The sequence below is a fragment of the Rhododendron vialii genome, chromosome 10a (assembly GCF_030253575.1).
Source record: "Rhododendron vialii isolate Sample 1 chromosome 10a, ASM3025357v1".
NCBI lineage: Eukaryota > Viridiplantae > Streptophyta > Magnoliopsida > Ericales > Ericaceae > Rhododendron > Rhododendron vialii.
The window spans coordinates 16,354,751-16,364,967 of NC_080566.1; the positions used below are offsets into that span (position 1 = coordinate 16,354,751).

Here is a 10,217-nt window from a genome sequence, read left to right on the forward strand (position 1 = left end):
CTAATCTATATAAATTGGGTCCATCAAAGTAATGGACTCCACTGTGGTACCATCTACCACGCCATCACCAATTCCTTCCACGTAAGGTTTAAGCAATTGGCCATTGATCTTGAAAACATTACCAACACGTGGATCCTTAATCTCTACAGCTCCGTGGGGGAAAACACGAATGACAACATATGGACCATCCCACCGTGACCTCAACTTACCCGGAAAAAATTTAAGTCTAGAATTAAAGAGCCACACTTTTTGACCAACTTCAAAGGACTTTCTAACAATGTGTTTATCATGAAATGCCTTAGTCCTATCCTTATATATACGTGCACTATCATATGCTTCATTGCGCAACTCTTCCAGTTCAGCAAGCTGGAGCTTACGATGTAACCCTGCAGTGGCCATATCGAAGTTAAACTTCTTAATGGCCCACATAGCTCTATGCTCCAACTCAATGGGCAAATGACATGCCTTACCAAAAACTAACCGGTAAGGAGACATGCCAATAGGGGTCTTATAAGCTGCACGGTAGGCCCATAAAGCATCATCGAGCCTTAAAGACCAATCTTTTCGATCGGGCCTAACCGTCTTTTCAAGTATGCGTTTAATCTCCCTATTTGACACTTCAACCTGCCCACTAGTCTGAGGGTGATAAGGTGTTGCCACCTTATGAGTGATAGAATACTTTCGCACCAGGGTGGCGAAGTGTTTATTGAGAAAATGGGTGCCCTCATCACTAATAATCGCCCGCGGATAGCCAAAACGAGTAAAAATATTACTTTGAAGAAACTTAACCACAACTTTGTGGTCATTGGTCTTGGTGGCTACTGCTTCCACCCACTTGGACACGTAGTCCACTGCCACAAGAATATACGCGTTCCCATGCGAACACGGAAACGGACCCATGAAGTCTATCCCCCAAACATCAAACATCTCCACAACAAGGATGGAGGACAATGGCATCATAGCACGACGCGAAATATTGCCGGTTTTCTGGCACTTAAGGCATGCCTTGCAAAACACATATGCATCCTTAAATAGAGTGGGCCAATAAAAACCACTTTGTAAGACCTTCGCCGCCGTCTTCTTCCCACTAAAATGCCCTCCGCACTCAAGTGAATGACAGAAGGTGAGAATGCTATAGTACTCAGTCTCAGGAACGCACCTCCTAATCACCTGGTCCGAACACAACTTAAAGAGTTCTGGATCCTCCCAAAAATAGTGCCTAACCTGCGCAAAGAAACGGTCCTTGTCATGCTTGGACCAATGAGGGGGAAGCGCGCCTGTGGCTAGGTAGTTGACTATGTGTGCATACCATGGGGGTCGCACTTGTGACACCTCAAAGAGTTGCTCATCAGGGAATGAGTCCTTAAAGGGCAAGGTGTCACCAGAGGCATCCACTAGGATCCTCGATAAGTGGTCTGCTACAGAATTTTCAGATCCTTTCTTGTCTCGAATCTCCACGTCAAACTCTTGGATGAGCAGAATCCACCTAATCAACCTAGGTTTGGTCTCTTTCTTAGAAAGTAAATGCCGCAAAGCTGCATGATCAGTGTGTACTATGACCTTCGAACCTAAGAGGTAGGACCGAAACTTGTCAAGGGAAAAGACCACAGCGAGTAATTCCTTCTCTGTAGTGGTATAGTTCAACTGCGCACCGGAGAGGGTCTTACTCGCATAATAAATGGCATGAGGGACCTTGTCAACCCGCTGGCCCGAAACAGTACCGACTGCGAAGTCGGATGCATCACACATTATTTCAAAGGGCAAAGACCAGTTGGGAGACTGCATGATAGGTGCTGTGGACAACGCCTCACGGAGCTTCTCAAAAGCTCTCATACAAGCCTCATCAAAAACGAAAGGGGCATCCTTAGCCAAAAGATCACACAAAGGCTTGGCGATTTTAGAAAAATCCTTAATAAAACGCCTATAAAACCCAGCGTGTCCCAAGAAAGAGCGAATTTGCTTGACTGATGAGGGGGGAGGAAGTCGAGAAATTAAGTCAACTTTTGCCTTATCAACTTCAATCCCCCTCTTGGACACTACGTGGCCCAAAACAATCCCCTCCTGAACCATAAAGTGGCTCTTTTCCCAACTTAGGACCAGATTAGTCTCCTCGCACCGTTTAAGCACCTTTGCAAGATTTTGGAGACATGAATCAAAGGAGGCCCGAAAGACCGAGAAGTCATCCATGAATACTTCTAGAAATTCCTCCACCATGTCATAGAAGATAGCCATCATACACCTTTGAAAGGTCGCAGGTGCATTGCACAAGCCAAAAGGCATGCGCCAATAAGCGAAGTACCATAGGGACAGGTGAAGGTAGTCTTCTCTTGATCCACTGGGTCAACGGCCACTTGGTTATATCCGGAATAGCCATCCAGAAAACAATAATAGCTCTGACCCGCTAACCTCTCTAGGATTTGATCAATAAATGGAAGTGGAAAATGATCCTTCCTAGTCATGGAATTGAGCTTCCTATAATCAATACACACACGCCAACCAGTTGTCATGCGTGTGGGCACAAGCTCACCCTTGTCATTCTCAACGACAGTAATGCCTGACTTCTTGGGCACTACTTGAGTGGGACTCACCCACTTGCTATCAGAGATGGGGTATATGATACCCGCATCCATCAATTTGACCACCTCCTTCATAACGACCTCCTTCATGTTAGGGTTCAACCTCCTTTGCATCTCTCTTGATGGTTTTGCATTTTCCTCGCAATGAATGCGATGCATGCAAACGGAGGGATCAATACCCTTGAGGTCGGCCACTGACCACCCTATCGCACCCTTGTGCTTTTTAAGCACTTTAAGTAATTGACCGTCTTGCTCGGAAGAAAGGTTAGAGGCAATGATCACGGGCAAGGTGTCATCGTGGCCAAGAAAAACATACTTCAGAGAAGCCGGGAGAGGCTTTAACTCAAGCTTCGGTGGGGCTTCTATGGAGGGAAAAGCTGGAGTGCTAGACAAAGCAGGCAAAGGCTCGAAAGGAGTTCGCCAGGTAGGTTTGGCCATACAAGGTGCGAGGTCTAATAAAGAATTGACCTCAGCAATGGATTGGTCAATATCGAACTCCTCATAGCCAAAATGGGCAAGACATGCCTCAAGAGGATCCTCAACCAATAGGGGTCTTATAAGCTGTACGGTAGGCCCATAAAGCATCATCGAGCCTTAAAGACCAATCTTTTCGATCGGGCCTAACCGTCTTTTCAAGTATGCGTTTAATCTCCCTATTTGACACTTCAACCTGCCCACTAGTCTGAGGGTGATAAGGTGTTGCCACCTTATGAGTGATAGAATACTTTCGCACCAGGGTGGCGAAGTGTTTATTGAGAAAATGGGTGCCCTCATCACTAATAATCGCCCGCGGATAGCCAAAACGAGTAAAAATATTACTTTGAAGAAACTTAACCACAACTTTGTGGTCATTGGTCTTGGTGGCTACTGCTTCCACCCACTTGGACACGTAGTCCACTGCCACAAGAATATACGCGTTCCCATGCGAACACGGAAACGGACCCATGAAGTCTATCCCCCAAACATCAAACATCTCCACAACAAGGATGGAGGACAATGGCATCATAGCACGACGCGAAATATTGCCGGTTTTCTGGCACTTAAGGCATGCCTTGCAAAACACATATGCATCCTTAAATAGAGTGGGCCAATAAAAACCGCTTTGTAAGACCTTCGCCGCCGTCTTCTTCCCACTAAAATGCCCTCCGCACTCAAGTGAATGACAGAAGGTGAGAATGCTATAGTACTCAGTCTCAGGAATGCACCTCCTAATCACCTGGTCCGAACACAACTTAAAGAGTTCTGGATCCTCCCAAAAATAGTGCCTAACCTGCGCAAAGAAACGGTCCTTGTCATGCTTGGACCAATGAGGGGGAAGCGCGCCTGTGGCTAGGTAGTTGACTATGTGTGCATACCATGGGGGTCGCACTTGTGACACCTCAAAGAGTTGCTCATCAGGGAATGAGTCCTTAAAGGGCAAGGTGTCACCAGAGGCATCCACTAGGATCCTCGATAAGTGGTCTGCTACAGAATTTTCAGATCCTTTCTTGTCTCGAATCTCCACATCAAACTCTTGGATGAGCAGAATCCACCTAATCAACCTAGGTTTGGTCTCTTTCTTAGAAAGTAAATGCCGCAAAGCTGCATGATCAGTGTGTACTATGACCTTCGAACCTAAGAGGTAGGACCGAAACTTGTCAAGGGAAAAGACCACAGCGAGTAATTCCTTCTCTGTAGTGGTATAGTTCAACTGCGCACCGGAGAGGGTCTTACTCGCATAATAAATGGCATGAGGGACCTTGTCAACCCGCTGGCCCAAAACAGTACCGACTGCGAAGTCGGATGCATCACACATTATTTCAAAGGGCAAAGACCAGTTGGGAGACTGCATGATAGGTGCTGTGGACAACGCCTCACGGAGCTTCTCAAAAGCTCTCATACAAGCCTCATCAAAAACGAAAGGGGCATCCTTAGCCAAAAGATCACACAAAGGCTTGGCGATTTTAGAAAAATCCTTAATAAAACGCCTATAAAACCCAGCGTGTCCCAAGAAAGAGCGAATTTGCTTGACTGATGAGGGGGGAGGAAGTCGAGAAATTAAGTCAACTTTTGCCTTATCAACTTCAATCCCCCTCTTGGACACTACGTGGCCCAAAACAATCCCCTCCTGAACCATAAAGTGGCTCTTTTCCCAACTTAGGACCAGATTAGTCTCCTCGCACCGTTTAAGCACCTTTGCAAGATTTTGGAGACATGAATCAAAGGAGGCCCCAAAGACCGAGAAGTCATCCTTGAATACTTCTAGAAACTCCTCCACCATGTCATAGAAGATAGCCATCATACACCTTCGAAAGGTCGCAGGTGCATTGCACAAGCCAAAAGGCATGCGCCAATAAGCGAAGTACCATAGGGACAGGTGAAGGTAGTCTTCTCTTGATCCACTGGGTCAACGGCCACTTGGTTATATCCGGAATAGCCATCCAGAAAACAATAATAGCTCTGACCCGCTAACCTCTCTAGGATTTGATCAATAAATGGAAGTGGAAAATGATCCTTCCTAGTCATGGAATTGAGCTTCCTATAATCAATACACACACGCCAACCAATTGTCATGCGTGTGGGCACAAGCTCACCCTTGTCATTCTCAACGACAGTAATGCCTGACTTCTTGGGCACTACTTGAGTGGGACTCACCCACTTGCTATCAGAGGTGGGGTATATGATACCCGCATCCATCAATTTGACCACCTCCTTCATAACGACCTCCTTCATGTTAGGGTTCAACCTCCTTTGCATCTCTCTTGATGGTTTTGCATTTTCCTCGCAATGAATGCGATGCATGCAAACGGAGGGATCAATACCTTTGAGGTCGGCCACTGACCACCCTATCGCACCCTTGTGCTTTTTAAGCACTTTAAGTAATTGACCGTCTTGCTCGGAAGAAAGGTTAGAGGCAATGATCACGGGCAAGGTGTCATCGTGGCCAAGAAAAACATACTTCAGAGAAGCCGGGAGAGGCTTTAACTCAAGCTTCGGTGGGGCTTCTATGGAGGGAAAAGCTGGAGTGCTAGACAAAGCAGGCAAAGGCTCGAAAGGAGTTCGCCAGGTAGGTTTGGCCATACAAGGTGCGAGGTCTAATAAAGAATTGACCTCAGCAATGGATTGGTCAATATCGAACTCCTCATAGCCAAAATGGGCAAGACATGCCTCAAGAGGATCCTCAACCAAAATGTACGGCAACGCCTCTTCTACTAACTCATGAACGACATCGACTGCAAAGCAGTCTTCCTCCTCGTGAGGCTGTCGAGCGGCCGAATTCATATTCAGACTCAGTTTCATATTGCCAAATGATACCTCCATCACTCCACTCCTCACAGAAATTTGTGCATTGGCCGTGGCTAGAAAGGAACGACCTAAGATGACAGGTGTTTGAGATTTAAGGGATGTGGGATGGACTGGCTCTGTGTCAAGGACAATGAAATCAGCAGGAAAGTAGAAATTGTTCACCTTGACAAGGACATCCTCTAACATGCCCCGTGGGGCTTTCACAGAACGATCGGCCAACTGCAGAGTAACCGATGTGGGCTTCAACTCACCAAGCCCCAACTCCTCGTACACAGAGTACGGTAAAAGATTGACACTTGCCCCTAAATCTAAGAGTGCCCTACTAATAAAGTGATTGCCTATGACACAAGAGATTGTGGGCACACCAGGATCAGCAAGCTTGGGGGCAGTGTTAGATTGAAGAACAGAGCTAACTTGGTGAGGAATAAGGATGGGCTCTAAAAACTTGGCTCGAGCCTTCCGCTTGTGAGTGCACAAGTCCTTGAGGAACTTGGCATAAGAAGGGATCTGCTCAATGGCATCAAGCAATGGGATGTTCATCTTAACTTGCTTGAACACCTCCATGATATTATCAGTGGATACTCCCTTCTTGCGAAAGGGTGAAGGTGCATTCAGGCAAATCGGGAAAGGTGCCTTAGGAATATAAGACGGGGTCTCAGATGACCCCGGAACAACTGTAGACACTAGATCGGCCTCCTTCTCCTTAGACCTCTTACCAACCCTAGACCTCTCAGCGACAGGTGGAGACATTTTCTCCTTCGCTTTGACCTCCTCCGGTCGGGTCTCTACATCTCTCCCATTTCTGAGGGTGACAACTAATTTCGCTTGTTCATGACCTTGCGAATTGTCAATATGGTGCATCCCTCGTGGGTTGACCACTGGCTGACTTGGTAATCTACCCTCATCCCGATGGTTAAGAGCATTAGCTAGCTGACCCACTTGGGTTTCCATCTTGGCAATGGATTGAGAGTGGGAGTAAAGCAATTGGGAGTCAGCTTTCATTTGTTGGCAATCGGCTCTCATTTCAGCCATGGCCTTCAACATTTGCTCCTCAAAAGCTGGTGTCCTTTGGGAGGATGCAGGAGGTTGTTGGTACTGGGGTGGTGCAGGTGGTGGACAATAGGCCTGTGTGTTGGAAGTATTACGAAATGAAGGCCTCATAGGTTGGGCAAATGGTTGCCCTTGGTCTGGCTGTCGCCATCCAAAGTTGGGATGCTTCTTCCAGCCGGGGTTGTAAGTATGAGAATAGGGGTCATTTGCTGGCCTACCAAACCCCTGGGCCGCGTTCACGTGCTCTTGAAGAAATTTTGGGAATTGAGATGCCATGTGGCACTCATTTATTTGATAGCACGGACTGGAGCACAATTGACATACCTCCGCAACAGCAGCAGGAGGTGAAGAATGTGAAGGACCATGACCCAAAGATAAGAAAGTGTCAAACTTGCGGGTCAATGCATCTACCTTATAGGAAAGATCATCAGAGCGGCCCACCTCATGAAGGCCACTCTGTTTTAATGCAGTAGAAGTTGTCCTATTTGTGCGGGATGATGAGGCTCGGTGTCGTGAATTCTCCGCTAACTGCCCAAACAAGTCCCACCCCTGATTCTCATTCTTAAGCATAAATGTGCCTCCACATGAGGCATCCACCATATATCGGTGTTGTTCACATAGTCCATCGTAGAAACATTGGACTAACTGCCATTTAGGAACTTGGTGGTGTGGACAACTCCTAATGACATCATTAAGTCTCTCCCATGCTTGGTGAAATTGTTCGCCTTCTTTTTGATAGAAACTAGTGAGTTCTTGGCGAATTTCTTTTGTTTTGCCTATGGAAAAGTACTTTTTCAAAAACTCATTTTTCATTTGATCCTAAGAGTTGATGCTATTCGGTGCCAAAGTATTAAGCCAATATTTGGCTTTATCTTTAAGTGAGAACAGGAATAACTTCAACCTAAGGGCATTATCAGTGAAGTGCTGAATTTTAACAGTGGAGCAAATCTCTTCGAAGTCCCCTAAATGCCGATATGGGTCCTCGTTATCAAGTCCATAGAATGATGGGAGTGTTTGTAACAAACTGGACTTGATTGCAAATTGTGTTGAGGCAGTGGTAGGCAATGTTATGCATGATGGTGAGGTGTACGCGGATGGGAGAAAGTACTCTCCGATCGCAGGTGGAACCTCAGCCTCTATTCTTTCAGCCATTCTAACAAGTGAAGTGGGTGAAGGCCAAGGGTGACGAGAGGCTGCTCTATTAGCTCTAAAGGTCCGTTCGATCTCTGGGTCAAAATTATCAAGTAATGGGTCCAATGATCGACAACCAAACATATAACACAAAATGCCCCTAACTCAAATAAAAATAAAAACAAATAAATAAATAAAACAAACAAAACACTAAAACCAAGAACAATAAGAAAACTCACAGCGCTTGGAAAAATCAATTGAATTTATTGTCAAGCTGCAATGTTGCAGCTTACTTCTTGTTCCTGTGCGCTACAATTTCTCGATTCCTGTGCTTGACACAATAAAATGCTAACAAAGAGAGAATGCAATTAAACAAATATGAGGAATAATAATAGATAAATAAATAAATAAATAAATAAAATACCTAAACTAGGAATTAAAATAAAAATTAACTAAAACAACGCAACCGTGTTTGTAATCCCCGGCAACGGCACCAAAATTTGATCGTGTCGTTTTCGTATCAAAAATAATTAATAAAACAAAATAATTACTACTACCTAAAAGATAGCGGTAAGTACTCCGAGTATCATCCTCAGGGATTACGAAGGTTAAATTGCGATTGCTTTAATTGATTTCTAACTTAATTCGAAAAGAGATTTGATTGTTGATTTCTAAAATATTTAAAGCTAAATAAAAGTAAGCAATAAAAAGTGAGAGTTTATGAGAGAAAAGATCTAGGGTTTCGAATCCACTCGACCCGTTGTAACAATCTCTACACGATGATAAAGGTCTATTATTCGAATCAATCCAGATATCGTTAGGGTTCGCGGGCCCTCACGGTATAGCCAAAAGATTTCTATGAATCACCGAATAGCATGGGGTATCGCCGCCTAGCACGAACCGTCTTACTAGTACGATCCGTCTCTATGGCACGGATTGTCTAATAGCACGGTGCGTCTTACGGAGTATAACCCATCTTACTCAGCTATCACAAAACAATAAAGAACTGTTGTATGAACGTGTATGAAAATCTAGAAAATCATACACAAGATTTGATAGAAAAAATTAATACCGCAAATAAATTCTTATATCATACAACCACGATTCGAATAATAAAACACTAAATCAAAATATAAACATTATTACTCAGAGATTGAGTTTCATCTATACCTAGAAGAGAGTTTAGCCGAACATCGGAAGGGAAAGCATTGAGGTTCGGCTGACAGTAGGCATGATGCTCGAAGAGGCAGCCTTTCTTTCTTTTTCTCCACTGTCGATGTGTCCAAAAGTCCGAAACTCTGTTCTCTGATCGTGCGTGATGATGCTGCGTAGGTCTCCTTTTTTTCTCTGTAATGCCTCCTTTTGAATGCCTAATAAAAGTCACCTTTTTATCAAAGCTCCAATAGCCGACCTCTTCATTTTTTTAATTATAAAAAAAAACCTAATAAGATAGTATTATTATAACATCATGGGCCCATCCTTAGTCAAAGTGGTGCAAGTCCAATTCCTTGGCCAATGAACTTCGGTTAAGTTCAGTGCTAAAGTCCTGACTTGATATTGTAATTCAGGCCTTCCACTTGATTGAGCCCGAACTCCCAACTTCGAACACCATTAAATATTTTAACTTTGCGCTTTTTGTGTCAAACCCTTCAAATACCTACAACAAAAATAAAAGTATAAATCTCCAAGTAATATTATATAAATAGACTTAGCAAAGATAGATTAGGGAGCGCGTATGTGAACATTTACGCGCCTATCAAGTATCGAGGAGTGAAGAAAGGGAAGGGCGACGTGAACGCTTACCGTCTCTATTTGGATGAGCTACGTCCTGGCTGGGTACCAATACTTCCTTGATGGTTTATTTCATGCTTTCTGTGCACTTCACCCTATCAGTATATTAATATCCGGTACTATTGACTGCAGGTCTACTGGCATATCTGGGATCGTTTCGATGTCCCTTACGTAGCTCGCAGCCGGGAGGTGATGAGAGGGAGAGTGCTTTTGGAGTCCCCTTACGGTTGGCAGTGGTACCTGGGCGACCGGGTATTACGTCAGTCACTAGGGCTGGACGCTTTCTTAGTCCCTGGACCACTCCCTTCTCTTGTGCTGACAATGAGTGAGTATACGTTGGAGGAAGTTGAGTGGTTCACACAGCCGGACCCTCGGCTAGAGCCG

General features: G+C 44.9%; 1 protein-coding gene and 1 non-coding gene across 2 annotated transcripts; one reads left to right on the forward strand and one right to left on the reverse strand.

Moving 5' to 3' along the window:
• On the reverse strand, positions 1-3,014 carry LOC131302946 (uncharacterized). The gene is made up of 4 exons (XM_058329740.1): positions 2,407-3,014; positions 2,047-2,335; positions 1,225-1,932; positions 1-927 (listed from the first exon to the last, which is right to left on the reverse strand). Exons 1-4 carry the CDS (start codon positions 3,012-3,014, stop codon positions 1-3), a joined length of 2,532 nt encoding a protein of 843 aa, XP_058185723.1.
• A 4,555-nt stretch (positions 3,015-7,569) lies between these two features.
• Positions 7,570-7,674, forward strand: LOC131305781 (small nucleolar RNA R71). Its single transcript, XR_009193340.1, has one exon. It is a non-coding gene; the product is annotated as a small nucleolar RNA R71 (small nucleolar RNA).
• The last annotated feature ends 2,543 nt before the right edge of the window (positions 7,675-10,217 follow it).

What these genes read in the sequence shown, in the direction of transcription:
- LOC131302946 (XM_058329740.1), bottom strand. Translation starts at nt 3,014, where the DNA reads ATGGCCAAACCTACCTGGCGAACTCCTTTCGAGCCTTTGCCTGCTTTG. An exon ending in ATTGATCAAATCCTAGAGAG is followed by an intron (nt 2,336 to 2,406) that starts GTTAGCGGGTCA and finishes CCGTTGACCCAG; the next exon opens with TGGATCAAGAGAAGACTACC. An exon ending in TTCAGGAGGGGATTGTTTTG is followed by an intron (nt 1,933 to 2,046) that starts GGCCACGTAGTG and finishes TTGGGACACGCT; the next exon opens with GGGTTTTATAGGCGTTTTAT.